Consider the following 26390-nt stretch of genomic DNA (forward strand, 5'->3'; position numbering starts at 1 on the left):
AGGACAGGCACCACCTAGTCTTCTAACTTCTTCGGTTTCTAGGTAAGCGGCACATAACAATACTGTAAGTGTCGTGGTTTTGGGACATCAACCCCCCCGCCACTCAAAAAACGCAATTGAAGAGATCGTTACTCCTGGCGGTAAGGCGAAACAAAAGTCGCTCGTGGTGGAATGGCATAATGTTACTGCACAACATTGATGAGTATCTGATTGTGACTTGTGAGGGCCACACCTGGTGGATCCAAGAGACTAGTGGGTTTAGTGGGCACCATTCTTTAACATCGATTGATATGTGGGGTTTAACGTCCCAAAACCACTATATGATTATGAGAGACGCCGTAGTGGAGGGCTCCGGAAATTTAGACCACCTGGGGTTCTTTAACGTGCACCCAAATCTGAGCACACTAGCCTACAACATTTTCACCTCCATCGGAAATGCAGCCGCCGCAGCCGGGATTCGAACCCGCGCCCTGCGGGTCAGCAGCCGAGTACCTTAGCCACTAGACCACCGCGGCGGGGCATTCTTTAACATCAGCTTTGACAAGGCTGTATGCATGATACTGAGGTAGTAGTTAAGAGCCAAATGCTTCTGCCTGTGGCTAAGGTGACCAATTGTAAGGTTATGATATTACAGCTAATGCGAGGAGTCGTTCTCGCTTTGGTTCAATCAAAGATGAAGCATCAAGTGCAGCGGTGGCGATGAGCTGCTCCGTCGCATAGATTTAGGTTCACTTTAAAGAATCCCACATGGCCTAATTTGATCCGAAGTCACCCACTGTGGGCCCCGTCGCGGTGGTCTACTGGCTAAAATACTTGACTGCTGACCCGCAGGCCGTGGCATTGAATACCGGCTGTGGTGACTACATTTCCGATGGAGGTGGAAATGGTGTAGGCCAGTGTGCCCAGATTTGGGAGCCCGTTAAAGAACTCCAGGTGGTCGAAATATCCGGAGCCCTCCACTACGGCGTCTCTCATAATCATATGGTGGTTTTGGGACGTTAAACCCCACATATCATCAGTCGCCCACTGCGGTGTGCTTCACAATCATATCATCGTTTCGCCACATAAAACCCTAGAAATGATGTTTGAAACCAAGTTGGCTCTGTGCTTAGAACTGTCGTGAGCCCAGTTGGTGGGAGGCAGCTGCCATTCAGTGCAGCCTTGCACCAGGCACATTTTTCTCCATGCTGTGGCTCAAAGATTGGGGCCTCTTCTTTGCTCTCTTGGCAGCTGGTTCAACTGCTGGGCGCCCTATAGGGACCCTCTTAGACCCCTTTGTAAGCCCTGGCCTACGCCTAGCAGTGCTGGTCGGTTGCACCCTTATGTGACGGGCCCGGCAACGTCTTGCTGCAGCGGTAGCCTTGAATGCCAGCATCAGTCCTGTCCCATCGCTGCTGTTCTGAACACGAGCAAGCTCCTCTGCAAGGCCCTTCACGATATCAAGGTGAGCTGGATTGTGTGCATTCATAGAATGCACACGCCGCAAGTGGACCTCCAGGAACTCATATGCATGTTCTTGGGCCTGCACCAAAAGTGATGAAAGAAATATACTTCAAGTGTACAGCACACCAACAAGAACTGCACATTTATTTTGCTCCTCTCTTACTGCAGACAACTGCTCAAGAATAAAGTTCAAGCTGAGGAGTCAGTTTAAGTTAAGGTTTTCCTGTCACCTGTTTTTACTATTCTGTTAGTAGAAATGCTGCTAATACCAACAATTGGTGACCTGTAGTCCCAAACATGGAACAATACGACACCAATAGTGTTGAAATCTTGAAATCGCCCTCAGAATGATGACATCCACCAATATGAAATTGTAAATTCGTGAGTGCGGTGGAGCACAATAATATGCTTACAGGAATAAAAAAAGCCTTGACTACTCTTCAGTAGCATTCCTTATGTTTAATTGAAAAGTACCGTATTTACTCGATTCTACCGCGCCCTCGATTGTAACGCGCACCCGATTTCCACCACGAAAAAAAAAAAAACGTAAGACATCGATTGCAACGCGCACCCATTTTTCTCGCTGGCCCGCACGATCACACCACTCGAAAAAACGACTCCCTTCGGGAGCGTCTTGCATTTATATAGGAGGTACGGGCGAAGCTTGTGCCCATCTGACGTGTAAGAGAGCATTGCCATCACTGTTGTTTTACCGTGGACCGATGTCAGCACGCGAACTTGCTTCGCCTCCTTCTTCTCGATGGTTGTGGTGCCAGGCATGTCGAAGTAAAGAGGCGTCTGATTGGCATTCCCGATTTGCCCAAGCAGGTAGCCGTTGTTGCGCCGCAAGTTTAGGACGAATCTCTGAAAACTGTGAAGCTTTTCATCGTACTCCTCCGCAAAAGTTTTCGCATATGCATGTTCCCCTTCGGAAGGGAAAGCCTTTCCTCTTCATAAAGTTAGTTAGCCAGCACCTGCTCGCTTTAAACTGGCTCCGCATTAGACCTTTTTCTAAGACTAATTGCATAGCCCGCACTTGGAGCAGTTCTGTCGTCACGGGCCGCTGTGCCGCTCGCTGCTCAAGCACATACTCGCCGAGCAGCTCTTTAATTTGCGGAAACCGACCCTGCTGTGGTCCACTGAAGCCTTTGCGTGAAGCTTTGCTGTCGACAATCTTCTGCTTTTGTTTCCGCCGGTCCCGCACGGACGTTTCGGGAACTCCGAACGACCGCGATGCGGCCCGATTTCCGTCCGTTTCTGCACACGCGATGACTTTTCTTTTAAAAGCGTCATCGTGGTGCACTCGGGTTTTTGGAGTCGGCCCTTCCACGCCGTAGATGCTAATGCACTACTAGATGACGAACTCCTCAGCACATGTACGAAGTGCCGCACATGGGAAACACATAGGCAGAAATGGCCGACGCACCATGCCGACGCACGTAGGGGGCGGACATTTTGGATTTGCCGATGGCAATAGATTGACCGTAATTTTTTTGTTCGTACTCGATTCTAACGCTCATGCGATTTATGAACTCGCTTAACAGGAAAAAAGGTGCGCGTTAGATTCGAGTAATTACGGTACTTCAGGGCCCTTTCAAGGGGCTTGTCCTACCTGGGCAAGTTGGGCTGCATCAGGCACCGACGGTACAGGTGCGAGGTGTGTGGCCTCTTGCGTGCTGGTGCCTTGCATTGCTTGGAGTTCGTCTGGCTCCTCCTGCTGGGCACTGATACCTGCCGTGGTTCTGGAACTCCTGCTGGGCTCCTCCTCTTGGAAGGGTTCGAAAAATATCCTGGGGGGACACTTCTCGCCCAGGGCCAGCTGTCCCAGTTGGTACCGGTCGTCAGTACTCAGTGCCGGAGCATTCGGAAACAGTCTCCGTACTTTTTCTGCACCAAAGCCTGGTGCTTACAAAATGCACCTTGTTTACCAAAGAGACACGTACATAGTCCTATGTTAGCATAGACCTCATAACTGGAGCTGGGGTGTGTCGCACTAGGCACAATGTACTGTCCCTGGCCTACCACTTGGATGGCCTCGGCTGCGTCTTTAGGCATTCTCGACAGCAGCCGCTTGTACAGCAGTTGATGGGCTGCAACACGGCTGTAGGCGTGTCGGAGGATACGGCTTTCAAAGTATTTCTCCCACACCAGAGCCACCGAGTCTACGAGTGCGACTGCATTAAATGCTTCGACTCTGTTCAGGATAATGTCTTTGAGCACGCGTATGGTTGCCTCCGCAAAATTGTTGGTGTTGTGGCCCCTTGTCAACACGTCCAAACGGTAGAGCTGCACCCACTCTTCTTGTCGGCGCAAGAATGTCAGAACTCTAGACACTAAGGCATCGTGTTGTAGGGCCTTCACTTCGGCAGTGGCAGCTTCAAGTTTTTCTGCTGTGCCTGCATACATGACCTGCAGATAGCAGGAAATTTTTCAATAAGGTGCTCGTATTTGGATATTTTCGCTTTTTTTTAACTGCATCATAATACAGATTCATGCTTCACTGTCTGCATTGAAGTCACTTTGTGATCTGCACATGCTTGCCCCAGTTCAAAGGGCCAGTAAACAACCCCCAAGGACCAAAAATCAAAAATATGTGCACCTTTGCTCCGTGAACATGCTGCCTCCTCAAGGATTTTGCAAATACTTTATTAAGGAATTCACAGGGGTTAAAACATTGGTTTCAGCTAGTTTCAAATTTTCGTGCGGTCTCGCCATCCTTCTCTTTCAAAGGGAGGAAAAAGCGTAGCCTGCCGTCGTGACTGGTTTAACCCAATCGATGAGCTGCGTGCTTGGTCAAGTCGCCGATCGGCGAATTTGTGTCACTGCTCATGAAAGGAGGATTGGTCAGGTGTAGGGAAGGAGCGCGGGAATTTTTTTTCGAAATGGAGGCTGTGCACGGTGTGCAGCGCTGTAATCTGGAAATTGATTGCCGCGGTCTGCTCTAGGAATCGCCAAGCGGTGGTTCATAAAAGTTGATGCTGCTGACATTTTCTGTACGCTTGTGCGAATAGGGAATTTTAGGTTCGAAGTGAATTCGAAGCGAATAGTGATTTTGGTCGAATAATATCTAATTGAATTGTAATAGTATATATATTGCATATTATAACCAAAAAGGGGGCATATTTGTCATCGCCAAACAAACTTGCACAGATCTTTAAAAATTGAAACAGGGCCTATGCAAAGGCCTTTTTTATTCATCAAAGGAAGTGGCAACAACTTCGAATTGTAGCAGCATTCGACTTTTGGTGCAGTACAAGTAATAGCCAGTAAAATATGCTGCGTTTCAATTTTTTTTTTACTTGGAGCATATAAATCTGTGTAACGAGCTTTTAAACTGAAAAAAAAAAGCAGAATCGATGTCATTGTAATTCTTTATTAAAACCTTGAAGTGGGGCTTTGCTGCAGTGCGAATTTCTCTTGATTACGTGTTTTCACGGCTTAGCAACAATTCACTGCAGTGAAACCACTTTTACATGTGGTCTAATATGCTTGGGTAAGCGCTGTCATGGTTTAGCATCCCTCCACTGCCGTGAAACTACCTTTACAGAGTGTAACATGTGGACTAATATACACCTATTTTGTTTGTTTTTAATCATTCAAAATTTTCAGCAATTTAACTTCGATTGAAATCAAATTTGATTACTGCATTATTCATTTGAATATTCAAAGCATTTGAATATTTGTACAAACTTCATTTTATGGCATTTGAAATCATTTGAACCCACCAGACGTTTACTGGTGTACTTTTTAAATGTGATTAAAATGGACACAAATACTGTCTGCATTGTCATCTGCAGATTAGGGCATCTTGTGCGGCATACTCTCCAAATTATATCACGAGGAAGTGAAGGTAATTCATGCACTAGCCTTGCAGGACAGCTGTGCTTTTTATACACCTATGCTGCCATGCCAGCGCCATCATCTTGGAAACATGAAACGAATGCTAAAATAGCAGACCATTGTGAATTTGTTCACTAAGTGCAGATGCAACGAATGCACCTCGTATCTTAGAGCTAGAGTTACAACTAGATTGCAAAAAAACTTGCCAGTTGGAAGGCAGACATGAATCGTCTCCTCTGGTCTTTGTCGACAGAGTTGTGAGATGTCGTCAGCCAGCGCCACTCCGCTTGTGCCACATGAAAATTGCACAAAAGCTGCCTTGCTGATGGCCATGTCTGCTGCAGGGCGGCCTTCTCAGCACTTGAATTGTCACTCATGAGTACCTGTGGGGCCTGGCAGACAATGCAATAAAGTTGAAAGCTGTTCATAGTTATAAAGGCATAAAAATGTCGTGGATGTTGTGAGAACAATTTTTGTGGGTGAATCTAAAAATATAAATAGCCTTGGCTAATAATTTTCTATTGAATTTGAGTTCGCTATTTGCTTTTTAATAAACTATAGAGAGCAGTAACATTTATGGTAAGTTTCAAGGTTAAAGACAAGTGTAAGTTTGCATCTGTTACCAGTATTTTAAAGAGAGGAGAGAGTTCGGGCAATAGGTCCACGAACTCACTCATTGGCCAACTCACACGGACTCACTCAGACTTACATTATGAGTCTGAGTCTGGATAAGCACTATTTTTGTGAGTCGAAGTCCGAGAGAGTTTGTTTGAAGAAAATTTTAGTGAGTGTGAGTCCGATCGGGTTCGGCTAAGCAAAATTTTGGAGAGTCCGAGTCCGAGTGTGTCTAAAGCGCAAAATATATTTCTTGAGTGAGTTCCACTTTCTTTTGCCGACTTGAGGTTCCACCTAGACATTTTCAGCATTACTCAGCCTTACCTAGATTCACATTTATACTCACATCTATGCTTAGGTATTCCAAAGCAGTGTTTTTTATACACCGTTTCAATATTTATTAATTAGACGTTTGAATTATACAAGGGGGCGCCTTGGCAGTCCCAAGCTAAGTCTTCCAGAGAATTTCTCGACTATTATATTTTAACATCTCCTCCAAGAAAAATGACTTTACTGGTTTGGAAGCACTCGGAACTCGTTTTCGAAAATGCTGTGTGAAGCGGCACCAAGAAGAGCACCGATTACATCAGATATTGGCGTTAAAGAGCATTGACACCACAATCAAAGAAGCTAATTCCATTCTGATGAACTCATGAGTTGACTCAGTAGTACTCACTCACACTCAGGTCCAGCCGTGAGTCTGAGGCTGAGTGTGTGCGGTTGAGTAATGTTTTGGTGCGTTTGAGTCTGAGTGAGTCCGGCTTAAGAACCTGTATGGGCCTGTACAAAAGCTTACAGTATTGTTAAATAAATAAATATGTGTGAACGAGAGTTTGGGTGAGTTCAGCTCAGAAAAAATTTCGTGAGTGAGTACAATAAGTGGAAAGTTCAATATACAAGGTGCATTTGATTTACCTGCACCAATTGAAACCGGTTCACGGCTGTGCATGCAAAGTTCAGAAATTGTGAAGCGCAAGTTCAGTGGTGCAGGCACAGTGCAACACCCAAAACGAATGACGATGTGCTGATGCAGGCCTTATTTCTGTTCACTTAGTTAACACCGTTAAGGTAACACTGACCGATGGCCAAATGATTATGCATACAGTTTATGAGGCACAAACTTCTTAGCAAAAAGCATACAGTTTATGAGGCACAAACTTCTTAGCAAAAAACACATCGTGTTAGTGGAGGCAGGTACGGTGCCTACACCAAAGTATTGCGTCGCCTGCTTAGCTGCACGCGCGGCTGCACCAAGCTGGCACTGTCAATGTGGGAGGGGCGGGAAAATCGTGAACCAGCGCTGTACCTCTTCTGCACCTTTAGAAATGAATGGCAGGGTTCAGAGGTTGTCAATGCTGCACCGCTGAAACGAATGGCAAGACGCAGAACATCGTGAACTGGTTCACGTGGTGCAGGCAAATTGAACAGACTGATATATTTCATGAATGAGCCTGAGAGAGTTCCACAAGCTATGCCGACCTATGGTGTGGGCACATGTTTTAGCTTGAGAAACGCTTATCTAGCCTGAGTGAAATGCACAGAACAGGCACACTTCACCCACAATGATGGTGTCACATGGGAAAGATTAGAATTCATAGCCAAATGTGTGATGATGATCATGAGAGCATGTAGGTGATTTCTATAAATGCCCACAAGAACCACAAAGGCCCTCTCCTGTGGCTTAGTCTGTGCAGTATTGTTTAATTTTGTTTTTGTCACAAATAATTTCTGTCCTGGTACAACTTTTTTTTTTGGTCCAGCTTAATGGAGCTATTTGCTATTGTGTCATTACTTACACTATGAGAATTCAGAAATGTCTTCAAAAGTAGTTACAGAAGTTCCATAGGAAACTACAGGTTTTCCCGCTCACTTTGATCCAAGTGGCAGCTTAGATAATCTGCACACCATTGAAATAATCTCAGTGTCAACCTCTTTAATCCATGTGCCAAACATTTAATCCAAGCCCCAACATATTTAATCCTAGTGCCAACTCAATCAGGCCGCGTGCCAGTGATTTTAATCCAAGTGCCACCATGTTTAATCCAATCGCCAATGACTTGAATTCAGGTGCCAGTCAGTTCAATCCATGCACAAAAAGCACAATACGGAGCGTAAAAATGGCAATGCATTTGAAATGCAGTTTCTACAATATAAAATACTATAGTCGGAAAGTAGAATAAATCATTATTATTAGTATTGGCCGCTAGTATTCAAGGAAACAAAAATTCCGTGGTTCGCTTGAGCCATGTGTGCAGTGCTTATACTGTGCTATGTACAAGTTTGTAGATGAGTGCTTGGCCCGGGTGGAGTCATTTTAATAGCAATGAAAGAAAAAAAGCAAGGATATTTTGTGTTCGTCAACAAAGCTCATAATTAGATTTGTATAGCACTACATGTCTGGGCCAGGTCATGTAATGCGGCAGACATAATATTGTTATTGGAGTGCCGGGATGCATAACAAGATATGAAGAACTTGACTGTGGGCAGTAGTGAGTCAGAAACAGGTACATGCTCAATAAATTAGGGCAGAGCAAATTAGAAATCATTTAAGAAGCTTTCGTCCTGCAGGGCACATAAGACAAACTCGTCACCCTGATGTGGAAAACAGAAGTCATATTTTATATTCATATTAGTTATCTTTTATTCAAACAAAATTATGTGTAGTCGATGAACGCGTGTTTCAAGCAAACACGCTTCAGGAATACTAGCGTTGTCTTTTTATATGAAAACGGGAGTTTCTCTTTTGATGCTTTTATAAAAAACTTAATTCCAAATGAACCGAAACAAATGCAACTTGAGTTTTAAATGGTTGTTTCTGATTTCAAGAACGAATGAATATCAAATCAAATCAAACTTTATTTATTTACCAGACAAAAACTGGAGGGTCGCCAAGGCTAAAAGCCGCGAGAAGGGCTTGACAAAGGCCCTGGTGACCATCTGTCTATCACCGTTATCACCGGGCTGAGCAGACGACTGCGAATGCCTCAGCGAATAAGTAGCCGAAAGCCGTCTGCTTAGCAGACGACACGAATCTATGCATATGGGATGGTGTACATGGTTAGCCAGAATAATGCAGTAGCGACGAACCATACACTGACTCTATGAGCAAATACTCTTAGTACCCATAAATGCAATTAACACACACTGTTCTTTTTTTATTTTGAAGCTATGACACCAAAATGTTAGGAGGAAATAGCAATGCGCACTTCATTTCATAAGCGCAAGCATGTATAGGTGGTGAAGGAAAAGTTCTTCCTGTGACTTCATGTTTATGTTATTTTCACATTTATACTGTATAAAGTGGCAAACTAGTGTTTCTAGTGCGTGGATTAAAATGACTGGCACATTAATTAGTCATTGGCAATTGGATTAAACTCACTGACATGCGGCCTCCTTGAGTTGGCGCTTGGATTAAATGTTTGGCACATGGATTAAATGTGGCACATGGATTAAATGGGTATGGCATGGGCAAAAAAGAAAATGTCACACGTGCCTTTTGTCATTGAAAACTTTCTCTTTGTTTTTTTTTTTCGCTTTGAATACATGGTTTTTTCTGTGTGATCGCGAGCACGCGTGGGGACAAGTTGCGGCCTCTCGCGGCGATCCCTGTAAGGACCGAACGCGCCATGTTAAAATCAGCGAATGGCTCATAGATGGCCTTTGAATGATTTTTTCAGCTTCCTCCGTCATTTGTTGAAACGAGAGAAAGCAATTTTTAGCTGACTTTGGTCATTTATATATTGCAAATTCCAAGCCAAGTGCTGCACTATAATATTTGGCCCGTGTGTTCTCGGGACCCTCTTCTACCAAATGGCAACATTTTCTGGCCATGCTCAAGCCATGCTCAGGGCCTCTTTAAGACAAAACTGACAGCGGCAGCGTTTGCTCGACAAACACAAAAAAAATGTCAGGGTGCGAGCAGGGCCCCGCCGCGGTGGTCTAGTGGCTAAGGTACTCGGCTGCTGACTTGCACGTCGCGGAATCGAATTCTGGCTGCAGCGGCTGCATTTTCGATGCAGGCAAAAATGTTGTAGGCTAGTGTGCTCAGATTAGGGTGCACGTTAAAGAACCCCAGGTGGTTGGAATTTGCGAAGCCCTCCACTACAGCGTCTCTCATAATCATATGGTGGTTTTGGGACGTCAAACTCCACATATTAATCTATCAGGGTGCCAGCAGGAGTCAAACCCAAGCGTAATGCGAGGCAATCAAGAATTCTACCACAGAGCCATGCTAGATCTCGGAACTATTTTTCAAATAGACCGTAATGTTCGTAAAACGTCAAATGTGGTTGCAGTGCTGGCTATGCAATCTCATAAAGATTACATATTTACTCCTATGCTACAACCTTTATGTTGTGTAAACGTGCATTGTAGTTAGGTGCCATGCGCAGAAGTGGATTTATGTACCAGTGTCCAGGGCTACCATCCTTGCAAGCACAAACCCTTCATATCAGCTTATCACTTCTGGTGTTGCTAATACTCATGTTACTGATGGCACCATTGTGCAAATGCAAACAACTGGTTATAGAAACATCTGCAACTGTTCAATATGCATCTGTTCCTGCAACATTTGTACATATATTTAGCATCATTTCATAACATGTCGCTGAATAAAAAAATTTACATTACGGCCACCTTTTCTCCGCATGCTTCACATAATGTGAAGTCCCAAAGTATATGGGATCTGCTGAATTTTTTTTGTTAGTTTCGCATCTGTCAAATAAGGTGTTCTCTGTTTCGGCTCTACTTCTCAGTCTTCAATGGTATGGCGCCAGGACCAGGATAAGATAGGTTTAAGATACCTGACCATCTTCCTGAACAGTGAGAGCAATCGGTGCCACCAAGCTAGGCGGAATGTGCCGCCATGCAAACGAACAGGAAGGAAGCGGAGCAAGCTGTTCAAAGAAACATATCAAGCCGTTCATCCAGTGATTCATATATGTCATAATTCAGTGTTCAAGCGGCTGTGTGTCTGTGGTACAGACTGGGCGGTGCATCAGTTATAGGCCTCGCAAATGTGTCAATTCATGTTAAGATTGGTGTTTGTAGTAATTTAGCCACACATTGTGCTAGGCATGGCTGCAGCATGCCTTCGTCTGTCGGATGTTACAGTCCTAAAATGCTGTTGTCAAAGGCTCGCACGGGAGATATTTGAGGCTTTTGCCATCCACCAAAGGGGCCATAGATGTGTGAGCACTCCGCTACTTAATCTGTTTGAAAAAGAAAAATCAATTTGATATGACGCACATGACTGAAGATTTGTAATCTAACCATTTTTTTGTATCCGTGTATCCTTGATTTTGTTGATTAAATTTCAGTTGGCAGTCAGCGCCCATTTTTGTATTGCCTTCCTTTGTCCCGTTCTTGCGCTTTACGCTTTTCTTTTTTTTGTTTTCTCCGAAGTTTAAATGGCCTCTCTAGATTGACCTGTGTGGCTGACACTCTGTACAGCTCTGGTTGCTGCTGCTGTCATGCTTTCCGAAATTTCAACACTTCCTTTAATGACATTTACAACTAATCCTTTCAAGTAACAGCCAAGAAGAACAAAATGCCTTTGACAAAGATAAATACTTACATTCAAACATAGGCCGGCCAGTATGAGGCATCTCATCTCTTTTTTTCATGTTTTATATTTCACAATTTGTTTCCATGGGCTGACTCGCGAGCTTCATTAATGCTGGTTCCCTGTGAATTGATGCTGATGCAACGTGTCAGTTGGTCTAGATTGCCAACTTATGCCTTGAACCAAAAACTTTTTAAAAATAAGTCAGTGTCGCTTTCAAAGAAAATAAATAAGGTTTTTGTTATTTCTTTTATTTGGTCATGTATATGTTCTTCTTCCCCCCTTTCTTTTTCTTCATTTTGGTTTTTCTATCAATCTGATCTGGTTTTCTGGTTTTGCCACTTGAAACTCCGACCACCTGTGCACCTCTTGGGCTTTAAGTTTGCCATACTCAAGGTTACTCCAAGTATTTGATGTTTCTGATTTCACAGGAACATAAATTCATCAAAAAGTTGTGGGTTTCAAAGTAAATACATAATTTCTTATTTCCCAAGAAAATAATGGTAAATGTATGCTCTGACTGGCAGGTGCAACGTACAACCAAGCCACTGGCATGAATCACAAGTAGATGAGGCTTTGTGCTGAATGTGTCTGTAATTTGTCATAGCTACAACTTCACCATTCACACATTGAAAATGAGTGCTTATGAATACTGTTTTACGTAGAGGACAGATTCTCCCACAAGTTTAGACATATCTTGAGCTTCATACAAAGAAGCCTTTTCCTCCAGTTTCAGCACTGGGTCGATGTAAGTACCACCAAAACAGGCCTCCCTCCAAACGCTGTGCCAGTGATAGACCGTTCTTTGAGGCGGATTTAAAGGCGCATTGGCCAGCTTTGCAGGGCCATCATCTTCCATAGAGAGCTTGTTCTCATGCAGTCTCCTTGCTTCACTAGGGGTCATGCCTTCGCTGAAGTAACGGAGGAATGTTTGCCTTGTTGACCTGGTGCCCCGAAGTAGCCGCAGAGCATCCGCTGAGTCGGTGCTGTGGCTGTGCCTGTCGTCGATTCGTATCACTGCAGAAAGAGGCACCTCTCTCTGCAGATACTTGTCCCTGCGTTTGATGTCAAGCGTGGTCAGCTTTATTTTTAGATCAACTTTGGCCATGCACTTGGCATTGCGTGGGCCACTCTTCTTCTTCTTTGTGTGATGCTGGCAGCGCCAAATTTTGTGAAAAGCCATCCTGCATGACACACATGGGTGCAAATGGGGATAAGCTCTTTCATAATGCACTGCTTTGTAAAATATAATTATCTAAGTAAGAATAACTAGAAGTACAAAACTCTTTTCACAGTTGCACTGCTGTAATAGCTATGCTTTTATCACATTTGCAGCTGGCTGCTCGTATGTTGTATTCTGTGCAATGGCATGGCACCGTAGGATTGCATGAGCACCATATGAGTGGTTGTCGCACATCTCACTGGGGCACCCCAGAGGTGCTTCAGCCGCCATGCCATCATGAAGATGATGGTAGTGTTGAACAATCGTTCGGCTCGGTGCACGCCAGGAAAGGACTCTGTCTGTACAGACTGTTGACTGAAAGCAACAAAGAATTGTTCAATACTCACAATAACCTTTAACTTCAGCAATTGTGACATATTTTGGGCTCCACAACTTAGTGAATATTTTTTGCCCGACTTGACAATGTGTTAAATAAGTTGTAGTTGGTATTGTTTGCGACGGTCCCCTCTTCCCCTCCCGAGCCAGAAAAAAAAAAGAGGCATCTAGAATTTGTGGCAGAATTGCATAGAGACGGGCAGTATATGAACGTGACATTAACATCAAGTTGGGTATTTATACCAAGAGCCTGCTACAACACATGGCAAGTTCAGCTACCACCCTTTTCAGCATCGCTGGTTAGGCCAATACTTTTAGCTTTTGCAGAGCCTGCTAAGTGAAATGACACATCATGTTGCAATCTATATGCACCAAGCAAAGTTTTATGGTAGGGCACATGCTTCAATGCTGAAGTTGCCACATTCAAGATACTGCAGTGTGCGCATGTCATTGCAGTAGTGCAAGACCGGTTGCAGCAGGCAAAGTTTCCGAACAGATGGTGGTTATACATGAATATCGTGAGCTCAACCAAGAGCTAGGTGGCTTTTGTCAACTGCCTCTTCATTATCATTAGCTCAAGCAAATAATCTCTGTTGAGTATTCAGTTATTGAGTTAAGATGGCTTGTTGGGCAAGTTGGTATATAGTCTTGGTGGGAACCCCAGCAGCATCAACAGAATGCAGAAGCAACCAAGGCAAGAAAAGACAGGGACAGGAAGGACGCTAGGCTGCCAAGTGGCGTGTCTACTGCACTGTTGGTATTCCCACCTAGATGTTATTGGCCTGGAGAGATTTTAGGTCTATGCAGCTCTTATCTGTGTTGTTCAATGAGCACTAAAATTTACAGCAGTAACTTGGAGACCCTGCTACATTTTTCAAGTAGTCATCTAATGGCTATTTAAAGGAGTTCATTGTCGTACGAATCGACTGCCGCAACAATTTTCAGTGTCAAGTATGGCCAGAGTCAATGGGGTTGGTCGCGTTTTTAAGTGCTTTCTGTACTAGCGAGCGGGCTGACAGCTACACAAGCATGTATAAAAAAAACGCAAGATTAGGCACACCTGTTCTCCAGCGTGCGTCGCCTTTTTTTTTCTGGGAATGCTAAGCTACTTGCAGCGCGAGCGAGCGAACATTGCCGCATTTTGTGACGGCCGCGGTAACATTGCCCATCACGGGGTGTCAAATCAGCCAGTGGCCATCCACTTTGAGTTTATGGCACGGTTAGGTTGACGGCATCATTGGGGGGAGAGGAGAGCGAACGATTTAAAGGTGTTTAAGAATTGTAAATTCTGTTTCATGTGCTGCACTATGTTTGGCTCACATGCCCTGAGGAGCCTAGACTACCGATTGGCAGCACAATTGAATATGATGCGCAAGTAGGCGCGTAGAGGACACGGGACAGAGCACGTTTTTTCGCCATGGTGAAAAATGGTCGAGCACTCGTGTTTCGATCGCCTACCACTTTTTTTTTTTTGCCGAAAGACCGTAAAAACGTCTTGGCGCACGCTCAGCGTTAATTGTGCCTCTTCTGTCCAAATGTTTCAGTATGTAGCAGTTTTCACATCTCGGCGCAATTGCCGCAGCAACCTCATCACCGCAAATGGAGCTGCCGCCATGACATCAATAAAATCGCCTTGTAGCGCGGCGCGGAATTTCGAAACTATGATTTCAGGTGTAAGCCCTGTGTAAATGATCGCTCAAACGGCTGTAGTGCAGTAAATGGCATCGACAATGCAAACCCACCTTTCCCCAGCACTCTGGGCGCGCCAGACAATCCAAGAAGTGTTGGTCTGTACGCTGTACGCTTCCATCCATTCATTGACGGCGTCTTCGTCGGCCAAGTTCGCTCGGAACACGGACTCGTGTTTAGTAGACTGCTGGTCATCTCTTACGACCTCAAGTGGCTGACGCATCTCCTCCATTGTGCCTCGATATTGTGCAACAACGCGATCGGCACTCGTACAAACTTGACAGCCACAACCACAGTGGTAGGACGAACTTCGTGGAGCGATCACCCCCAGTGGTCTGACGTCACCGCCGATTTAGCATGTACACTGTGGCCAGTGATGTTTCATTCTACGCCGAAGAATTCGCGGTCATAGACATGAAAATTCCCTATTTCGGGAATTTTTCCCTGTTAACGTTGACGAACGTTTCAGCATATTTCCCTACATAACAGTACTCATTTCCGCCCTCATCTACGCAAACACTATAATTACAAGTGTATGACGTACTGGCCACTTTTGAAATCATGACTAGCCCACCCGCTGCCGCACAACAAAGCCATGGTATATTCATTCATATAGTGAGAGTACACTGCACATTGTGGGCTTCAAGTCTATCACCAATAATGAACTAGAAATCACTCCGCGTATATCAAATCTCAAGGGTTCTGCTAGCGTGGTGCATGCACCAGAACCGATAACAGCAGATGAAGGCACACTGTGACCGCTAATTATCGGTCGTCATATGAGAATTTAACCATTCCTGAAATACCCTGCAATATTGCGAAGATTTCTTTTGGCTCAAAATGACAGGCGAATATTCCCCGATAAAACAAAAATTTCCTGCACGGAACATCACTGAGTGGCTGCGCCTGTGAGACATACTTCACCGTGTGTAACCGCTTTGAAAGGTGGTTTCACTACCGCATAGGTTCTCTGTGCGGTGAAACCAACCACTTCGGGAATATTCGCAATGCCGTGAAGCGACCTTTCAAGACTGAGTTAGGTTATAGTGCCTGCAACCCTGTTAATTTTAAACAGCGAAGTTCATTGGACATTTGTATTTATAGTGGGATCATATCATAACATCCATCTATATTAAAACACGTGTGGGCTGTTATCGCAATAAGACCAAAATTTTTTGAGAAAACTGAGTTCATGTGTGCTACAAAAAAAAAATCAAGCAATGCTTTATACCGCACGGCACTAGCAATGAAGTGGCACCTCGCTTCCAATTTTCTTTGTCTATTTGAATAGAACCATCATATGCATCATTTATAAATTTGTTGTACTGTTCTTGGGTCATTTATTCTCAAATTGTATATTCTGAATTTTCTTTGTTTTGGAAATTTTGGGTATGCAGTGTTTTTATTTCATAACTTGATAAGACAGATGCTTGGGCTAGTTGGTGATAGGGATTCAACATATTTGTACAGCACAAGACTACGAGTAGTTACGATGTAACTACAGATGAAGAGACAAGGACAGAAAGAGCGCTGACAACTGAAATTTTATTAACGAAAATGCTGGAAATATATACTCATGACGGAACACCACCGCGCAATGTATTGCATCACAGCAAGACAATCATCATCTCATTATATGGTTACAACGCCACAGCTCAGCACAAGTTCACAATCAATTGTGTCAAAGCCAGAAACTCGCTTTCTTTTTTAGTCAGAGCAAGCGAAGGCATGCTGAAACATCGATCACCCAGCATTTGCATTTAATTGGCCTCCATAATCTCTCGTGTTAGCTGCTGACGGTGTTTGGCTACAACAGTGCACTTTTCGAAGTGTTGGAGGGCTCTATTAAGTTTCAAAGCTTGTTATATGAGCCAAGTAGGAAACCTTTAAACACAAATATTTCACTGTGTACAACTTGCAATGTAGTCATATTTAAATCATACATTTAATAGAAACTTGCTTCCACTTTGCTTCAACCCAATGTAGCGTAAGTCAGAAAAGCTTGTGGAGCTTGCTCAGACTCGGACTCGATAAACATTTTTGGGAGCCGTACTCACTATCACAAAAATTTGTTCAGCTGGACTCGCTCGGACTCACTGTCTTTTTCGACCACAATGCCAGTGCTTTTTAACACCGAAATTTAACGTAATCGATGCTCGTCTTGGCACCTTTTCATATGGTGCCTTCGAATACGAGTTACGAGTGCTCGTAAACCAGTAAGGTCGTTTTTCTTGAAAGAGATGACAGCGCAATATATATTCATCACGAACTTTTTTTTTCATTAAATGTATGTAAGGAGAGGTTATCACCAACTTCCTTTAGTTGTCAATGATTAGGGAAAGGTCGAGGCCTTCCACCATGTAATTCATGCCACTGATCAATAAATATTCAAATAGTATATAAAAGACACGGCTTTGAAATATGTGAGCATTGACGCGAGTATGAACGCTGATCTAGGTAAAGCAGATAGTAATACTGAAGACGAGTAGGTATGACCATAGCTTGGCAAACAAAAATCGAACTCAGATTCCCTCAGGAAATGTATCTTGCACTTTGGACTCGCTCGGACTCAGAAAACGCCAAAATTTTCCAGAGACGGACTCATTCAGATGCACACTCACAGAAATGTTAACTCATTCTGAGACTAGCGTCTCGATCTGAGTTAGAGTGAGTAGACTCTGAAGTGAGTTCACTAATATCTACAAGAAAGAGACATTCCTGGTATAAGAGCAAAAAAGGACACTGCTAAGAGGCGAGGAAATTGCACAAGCGTATGTGATCTTCGTACAAGCCTAATTCTTATTCGTAAAATTTTTAAGGTTATTGGATCATAATAAAAATGCTTGATTTAAATGATTCAACCAAATTACTACTTTTTCAACCTCACATAACTATTTGCCCATCACTAAACCTTGCAGTTTTTGCTTCTTCTGGCTGTTTTGGACAGGTGCATGGAAGAAGTTGTGGCCGAAAATCACATGCATGTTTTCTGACAGGGCGAACTGTTGGAGGCCTATATTTTTCAATCAAATGTTGAATGGTAGAACTGAAGATTACCAAGCATATACAAGCTGTATTGTCAGGTTTCATGCATATTTGGAATTCGCTGCGAGGAGGGCTTGTTATATGTAATCAATTTGCAGTATTTCTAGTGCAATGAAGCTGTGATATTGTGGTACAATTTTTTTTAAATGGACTGTCTACTGCACAGAACTTTTTGCTTATTATGGTGAAAATGAGAAGACTGTTAATCTCATCAGCACCAGTGAGCATGTTTTTGTACCATATAAAAGGAGTAATTTTGATGTTGAAAATCTACAAAGCAACTGCTGGCATCACCCAGCAGCTATGTGGTTCTATTTATCCACACAGAAATGCTCGCAAGTAGGCTGATTTTGCTTAAAAACAAACATGTTTAACTTGAAATTGCATTTCATTCCCTTGAGGCAACTTTAGACGGCACAAGAGAGTACTTTTGCTTGTTTTATCACGCGTCCAAAGAGGCACCGTGGCACTGCCGGCGAGACGGTCGCGTGCTTGCCTACGGCGGAGAAAAGCGAGTGCTGCTTCTGGCGCCGCTCTCAACAACAACAACAAAAAAAAGTCTTTGGCAAGTATTAGCACAACTGATTTCAGTAAATTTTCAAACCTTGCCCGTGGGTCCAGTGTCATCTAGTAATGTTGCGCGAGCCTTTGTGCTTAAAGTGCACAACAGTACTTACCAAAGTTCTAACATTGGAGAACATTTTGCCATCAGGTTTCGCTTAATCATGTTGCCCATGCTGGCTCTCATCCCATATGCAACGCAGAACACATAAACACAACTGCAAGACAGCGGGGACATTCTGCTGTTTTGTGAAGGACATTTCATGTTTGTTTTAGTTGCATGCACACTTGGCAGGAGTAAAACCACTACTGTTCGTTTCACAATGCTGGCGTACCAGTGTTGCTGGAACAAACTCTTCCCCTCAACTGTGGTGGTTTTTGAGGCTAACTAAACAAAGCTGGAGAAACTTCGGTAATACATTATCTGACAATTTCCATGCTTTATACGACCAGAACGGTGTATGTAGTATTATTGGTGAAGGCCTTGCAAAAACTGCACACGGTTTCAGTTTTAGACTTTCACACCTCTGTGATCACGTCCACCAACCATCGTTCCGGGCGTTCATCACTCCGATGGAAGAAGACTGAACGCAGAATAAAAAATTTTTTTCCGAGGATTTCTACACACTCGCCAGAGAAGCCGTTGGAATGTTGGACACTTCAGACGTATGCTTTTTATTGCGATACAAAACAGCAAAGCAGTGGAGGACTATCATAGTCACTTGAAAGTGAAAGACTTACTTGGGGTGCTGCCTTGCATTCTGGCCTTCAGAGCTTGCATTTGAATGACTAAATTACTTATGAGCCCAGACTCGGAGAGGACACTGCACTTGTTTCATCATGAACCTTTACCTACACGCCCAACTGGCAGTCATCCTACATACTTATGAGCGCTAAATAAAGCTAGAATAGATTTATCGTCATTGTACCCTACCCACCAGAAGCTTCAGATGGTCTCGTCTAGCCTCTTGATGCCAGTGGGGTGTGTGAAAAATGATGCAAACAGACAGTTTTTATTTCACTTGTGTATTTGCTTACTTGTAAATAATAAAATCACCAATGTTCATTTTCATGGGTTTGGTACAATAAGGACATAATAGTAACATGCTGTTAATACAAAATAATTGAACTCTCTTTTTTTTTCTTGCAAATGGTGCTTTCATTCCTTATTGAGCCACCTTTGCTGCTTTTCAGTGCACAAGCTCCATCATCCATTGCCGCGCACCCTAACAAGGCAGTCCTACATGCCCATGAAGCAAAGAAAAATGTGAGCCATGTTAACTCAATACTGTGTGCCCACAGTTGACATGCATCTCCATGTGCAGTACCCTATAGGTGTGCTGCTTGCCGAAAATATATCTGGTAAGCTTAGTGATCAAAATATGTCATCGACAATGCACTTCTCATGGTGTTGTATGCATTATGTCTTGGGGTCCCCTTTATTGTGGGCACGGAAGCGCGATGGAAAGAACAGCCAAAGGCTTACGCACCTGTCTTTTCGTCTTGCAGTACGTCGCTGTTTTCGCGGCCGGCGTACCAGTGGCTGGTCTACGGGAAAGCTTCGCGCTCTCGGACGGAATTCGTGAAGCCGCCCCTTCCCCGGATCTTCCATTATCGGACGGAATCTGTGCTGTTGCCCCTTCACCAGACCTGCCAGAAACAGCTTGCTGGGACCTGACCAACATCGTCGAGCGCCACCTGCAGCACCACCAGTGCGCAGCTGCGACATCAACGTCATCTCGTCCGGATAGGATAAGACCCAGCATCGAGCACTATCACTGCAGTGGGCACGGAAGCGCGATGGAAAGAACAGCCAAAGGCTTACGCACCTGTCTTTTCGTCTTGCAGTACGTCGCTGTTTTCGCGGCCGGCGTACCAGTGGCTGGTCTACGGGAAAGCTTCGCGCTCTCGGACGGAATTCGTGAAGCCGCCCCTTCCCCGGATCTTCCATTATCGGACGGAATCTGTGCTGTTGCCCCTTCACCAGACCTGCCAGAAACAGCTTGCTGGGACCTGACCAACATCGTCGAGCGCCACCTGCAGCACCACCAGTGCGCAGCTGCGACATCAACGTCATCTCGTCCGGATAGGATAAGACCCAGCATCGAGCACTATCACTGCAGTGGGCACGGAAGCGCGATGGAAAGAACAGCCAAAGGCTTACGCACCTGTCTTTTCGTCTTGCAGGTTAGTTACCTTTCTAAACTGCCTTGTCGTAGCTTCCGATCTGATGAACCCTTTATTGTTGTGCTTCCGTGCCCACAAGCCGTTCTCTTGCCTTTTTGTTCTTTGCTACTACTTCTTTGTGGGGATGTAGAAAGCAACCCAGGTCCTGACAACTTAGCAGAACTAGTGAAAACGATGAAGGATTTGAACGAACGTACAAAAAGAATGGAATCAGCGCAAACAACAATATTGGACACCGTATCTGTGTTAAAAGAACAACAACAGTCAGTTTCAGAATCAATGAACGAAATAAAGGACAGACTGGCGAAAGTTGAAAACCAAACCTCCGTTTTCGAGCACTGGCAGCATGAAATGAAAGAACTACGCACCACTGTTGAGCGCCTTGAAAAAGACACTAGTAATATGCATTCGCGTCTTGATGACGCAGAGGATCGATCGCGGAGAAACAATCTTGTCTTTTATGGAATTCCAGATGCCGCAGATGAAACTTCTTCGGAATCGGAAAAAAAGATCATCAACCTCCTGACTAATACTATCCAAATTGATGTCACAAGTTCTGATATATGCCGCGCTCACAGAATAGGACGCTATGATTCAGCGAAAGCTCGACCACTTATAACGAAATTTGAAACATTTAAAGAGAGAGAGCTGGTTTTTTCAAAACGAGGTTTGCTAAAGAGCACTGACATAGCAATGAGCGAAGATTTTTGTCAAACAACGCGCAACATAAGAAAAAAACTAATAGAATACGGTAAATCAAAGACCACGTCCTTCAAACTTCGGTATAAAACGCTGACATTCGATGGCAAATCTTACGGATACGACGAAGCGAAGAACTGCATTTTCGAAATACACAGAAAAAAACCCACACACGAGCATGAACGTAGCAGAACTCTTCGCTCAGGTCGTAGGTTACCGCCGAGTTAGGGACATCTGAGGGGAGGAGCCATAAACGAGTGCAAGTGTTCAGTCCTTTTTACCAACATTCGTAGTTATTTTCCCAAGAAAGATGAATTCTGTGGTATAATTGATGACTGTAACGCCGACATTATTGCACTGACAGAAACCTGGCTAAGTAGCAAAATAACAAACCCCGAACTCTTTGAGTGTGCAAACCGTTATACTGTTTACCGAAGTGACAGAACTGGTAGGATTGGTGGTGGCGTCCTGCTCGCTGTTAAAGAATCCATAAATTGTTCTCTTGTGCCAATCAACTCGAATTTAGAGCTTATTTGGTGTTGCCTAACAATTAGTTTTAAGAAAATATTATTAGGTGTCTGCTACAGATCCCCATCAAGTGACTCATCTTTTTGTGATGACATTCACGACAGTTTAAATGCGGTTACCATGCGTTTCCCGGGAGTTCAAATTATACTCTTGGGTGATTTTAATTTTCCTGACATCATCTGGTCTCATTCGATCCCTTTTTCTAACCCCTCAACGGCTGAAGCCAATCGGTTCGTTTCAGTTTGCTCTGACTTCGGCTTATCCCAGATAGTCAAACTTCCAACACGTGTAACAAAAAACAAATCATCACTCCTTGATCTGATTCTAACGACATCAACTGATAAAGTTTCTACAGTAACACACATGCCAGGGCTGAGCGATCACGACATCTTGCTCTTCACGATTACAACACCTCATCAAAAGATAAAGCGACAGCGGAAAAAGATTCGAAATTATAAAAAAGCTAATTATGAGGCCATCAACAATGAACTGTGCCTGTTTCTGGCCACTTTTTTACCTAGTTATCTAGAACGCTCCGTCGAAACTAACTGGTTCATTTTAAAAAATAAAATCGGTGAGCTAATAACCAAATATGTCCCCCTTCGGACTGTTTACGCTAACAATAAATCACCATGGTATAGTACATAATTGAATCGATTATCCAATAAGAAAAAACGTTTATTCCGCACAGCTAAACTTCACTCAACACCGTCTCATTGGCTAACATACAAAAACGCTGCAAGCTCATATCTCATAGCACTAAAATCAGCCAAAGTCTCCTTCCTTAAATCCACGCTTCCAAACTTAATACAGGCTAACCCAAAACGCTTTTGGGAGATTATCCGGGGAAATGCTCATAAAAACGGTATATCACTGCTGACAAGTTCTGGGGGCCCTGTACCGGAGCATATGTGTTCTACTCTGCTCAATGAAACTTTCGCTTCGTCATTCTCATCACCTAACCTTCCCGGTCCGATGCCTGAGATCCATCCTACTCAATACCACTCAATGCATCCCATAATCTTCAACTCCACTGGTATCAAAAGCATCATTCAGAAACTAAAATCTAAAGCATCATGCGGGGTAGACGAAATCAATGCAATCTTTTTAAAAAACACTGCCGAATATTGCTCAATCATACTAGAACATATTTACTCGCAATCTTACAACTCGGGTACCTTACCGTTTGACTGGAAAACTGGCAGAGTCATCCCTATTTACAAATCAGGACCATCCCATGACCCACAAAATTATAGACCGATTTCTCTTACATCAGTGCCTTGCAAAGTTATGGAGCATATAATTTACACACATCTGGTTAATTTTCTCGAACATAACAACTTCTTCACGGCTTCGCAGCATGGATTTCGCAAAAACTTTTCCTGTGACACTCAGCTCATAGCCTTCACTCATTTTCTCCACTCTAATCTAGATGGCGGTTTTTTAACAGATTGTATATTTCTCGACTTCTCTAAAGCATTCGACAAAGTGAACCATGCACTGCTACTTCATAAACTAAGCGTTCTAAACATCGACACAGCTGTAATTAATTGGATTCGCGCCTTTCTAACATCACGTGTTCAGTTTGTAGCCGCTAACGACGTTAACTCCTCATTGATTCCTGTTGATTCTGGTGTCCCGCAAGGGTCTGTGCTTGGTCCCTTATTATTCCTAATCTATATTAATGATTTGCCTACTAATGTCTCTTCGAAAATATGCCTGTTTGCAGATGACTGCGTCTTGTATAGAAAGGTGACGGATGCCGCAGACATTTCACTAATTCAGGAAGATCTTAATAACATAACTAAATGGTGTCAATTATGGCGTATGGAATTAAACGTTAGAAAATGCAAAAGTATGAGGATTTCCAGTGCTGAAGTGACTTCCCCTACTTACACACTTAATAACATCCCACTAGAATGCGTAACATCGTACAAATACTTGGGTGTCCATATTACCAATAACCTTTCATGGAAAACTCATATTGATTACATAGCCACCAAGGCCACTAGCACATTAGGATATTTTCGCCGGAAGTTTCCTCAAGCGCCATCTTCATTAAAACTACTACTGTACACAACTTTCATTCGTCCGAAGCTTGAGTATGCATCGTCAGTATGGGACACCGGATATCAGAACCACATAAAATTACTAGAAAAAATACAAAATCGCTCAGTCCGTTTCATTTTAAACAATTACCAAAGAACTGCGAGTGTTACTAACATGAAAGACATTCTACACCTTCCATTGCTATCACATCGCCGAAAACTATCTCGACTCTATCTTTTCCATAAAATCTACTACCACAATTCATATTTACATTCTATGCTTCTTCAGCCACCGCCGTACATTTCATCCCGCATCGACCATCGCCAAAAGGTAAACATTCCACACAGCAACACCGTCGGCTTTTCACACTCATTTCTCCCCACAACGACCAGAGACTGGAACAATCTGCCTGCATCACTCACAAGCATAACTAACACCAATAATTTCAAAATCGCACTTCGAAGTTTCATTTCGAGTTAACATCGTTCAGTGTTTGTTTCATACCTTTAATTTTTTTCTTTTTTTATATGTTTCCCTTTTGTTGCTATGCTTCTCGTATTCTAGTTTTGCGAGTGGCTACTTTTTGTCATTTTTTTTTTTTTTTTTTCATTATATCTCTTTTGGCAGTGCATCCAATGATAAAATCTTGTAATTCTTCCAGGACAGTCCAGTGTTTTGATTCCTGTGTTATTCATTCTGGTTCATTGGCCTTTGTTCTTGTAACTGATATTTGTTTAAAGTGTCATCGTGATAATTCATTTCTGTATTTTTAAAACTATAACCAAGTTATTATTACGTGTTAACTTTCTTTGCCCCTCCCCTCTTCAATGTACGTTTGTACCCTGAGGGTATTTGAAATAATAATAAATTGTGCTGCTTGTGTGCTTCTCTGTGTGTTAAATTTCCTGCCTTCTTTTTGACTTGTACTATAGTTCTGATACATCTAGGATTGCTGACTGTTCCCATTTCCTCATATTTCCTTGTAAAGTTCTGAGAAACTAGAATAAAAATTGACTTGAAAGCAGGTCACAGAACTCGATACTTAAAAACACTTTGGTATCTTTCCTACTTGCAGGCTGGCCACCAAAAACAGTGTGAACCTCGGTGCTAAGGGCTTGAATGCCACTGGGTTGTAGTGCCACCAACAGCAAGGGGATCGCGTCGTGATGGAAGAAGGGGATGCGCGTGATCACGTGCGATGCAGCAGCAATACTGGCGCGAGGGGGACAGAAAATAAAGAAAACATTGGTTGTGTGAAAACCTGTAGAGTCTTTTTCTCACATGTGCTACACAAGGTATACTAACGTTCTCCTCATTGTGGACATGTACTGTGATAGGGACAGCAGCTGCCTTTGTGTAGTATTTCTGAATGCTTTGTTGTTGTTACTAACACAAAGCTGTCACATAACTTAACCTTTACTTCACTAAAATTATAAATGAACTGTAATAATTACAAGAGCAAGCCTAAAAATGTTGATGCTTCATGTTACTTTGCCTGAAAAATGTTAGTTTTTGAAGCATGAAGTTGGTTTTGTTTAATCCCAAACAAGCAAACTCCACTTCTTAAAGGAGTGCCAACCCCTGATGTCCGACTAAGTTGGCATAAAAAGGACTGAATCATCGGCTTTCAGTGCTTGCAAGGAATGCTGGGTGAATGTCAACTGTTTGACACGCTATGTACACAATTGTGTACACCCCTTGATTTTTCTATTTATATAGGTAGGGGCTAAGAAACATCAAAATATATTGACCTTCTAATCTCTTTATTTAACTTCGTTTTGCAGCATACAGTTGCATATTTATTTTTATTTTATTTACTCTCGAAATCCTTACGGTATTAATAGAGGGGACTGGTTACAAAGTAGACAAGGAAAATGCAGCATCAAAAGTTACTAAACAAAGAATAAACTCATCATTACACAATGTTAGCTGTGTAAGGACAACAAACACAATACATAATTCAGCCTGTAAATACAGAATGTTAGTTAGTCTATTTTGGATAATTACAGAATACTGAGTAAAGTTTATTGGAAAACAATTACTAATAGTGACATGTCTTCAGGTAGTTGGTTTCAATGTACCAATGTACAAGATGAAAACACTGGGAGTTGCATAATCCGATGCCAACCTTATGGCAAGGTCACTGCAATGTTCATGTACTGAGGATTCAGGATTAGTTGGTCATGCGGGGTGGTATGACAGAATAATTCGTGAAATGAAGCCAAACAGGATATTTTCCAAGGGGGTGCAAAAGAAGCAAGGCTTCGGCTGGATTTCATTGAAGTTATACCAGCAATGCAATTACAGTGAGAAGGTTTCAAGCGGATGGAATTATTCTGTACAAACAAGTGAATCAAGTTGTCGTGGCAAGGGTCTCGCTCAGAAGAGGCATATTCAAGTTTGGGACGTAATAATGTTTCATATAGGAGTAGTTTTAGTTTATATCGGGGTTTCGAGAAGGTGCAATGTATGTAGCCTAACTTGTAATCGGCATTATTAGTAACATATTCAGTGTGAGGTGCCTGAGGTAAGTTCAATGAGATAAGAACACCTAATTATTTATATGAGTTGACCCGATTGCGTAGGACATTTACCTTGTATGTTAGCAAGATG

General features: G+C 43.1%; 1 protein-coding gene and 1 pseudogene across 4 annotated transcripts in view; one reads left to right on the forward strand and one right to left on the reverse strand.

Moving 5' to 3' along the window:
* LOC142814636 (uncharacterized) overlaps window positions 1–25037 on the forward strand; it is a 93426-nt gene extending 68389 nt beyond the window's left edge. For 2 of the 4 annotated variants that reach the window (XR_012894998.1, XR_012894999.1), the window contains 2 exons: window positions 1231–1444; window positions 24853–25037. Coding sequence is in view for 1 of the 4 variants with exons in the window: in XM_075893703.1 (XP_075749818.1) it covers window positions 19737–20501; window positions 24853–24888 (801 nt within the window). In the remaining 3 variants the exon portion in view is untranslated. Of the gene's footprint in view, window positions 1–1230; window positions 1445–19580; window positions 20502–24852 lie in introns of those variants that run through there. The other 2 variants (XM_075893703.1, XR_012895000.1) reach the window with 2 other exon arrangements.
* Window positions 2937–14940, reverse strand: LOC142814423 (uncharacterized; annotated as a pseudogene).
* Window positions 25038–26390: the final 1353 nt, after the last annotated feature.

The sequence above is a fragment of the Rhipicephalus microplus genome, chromosome 4 (assembly GCF_043290135.1).
Source record: "Rhipicephalus microplus isolate Deutch F79 chromosome 4, USDA_Rmic, whole genome shotgun sequence".
In the NCBI taxonomy this organism is placed as follows: Eukaryota; Metazoa; Arthropoda; class Arachnida; order Ixodida; family Ixodidae; genus Rhipicephalus; species Rhipicephalus microplus.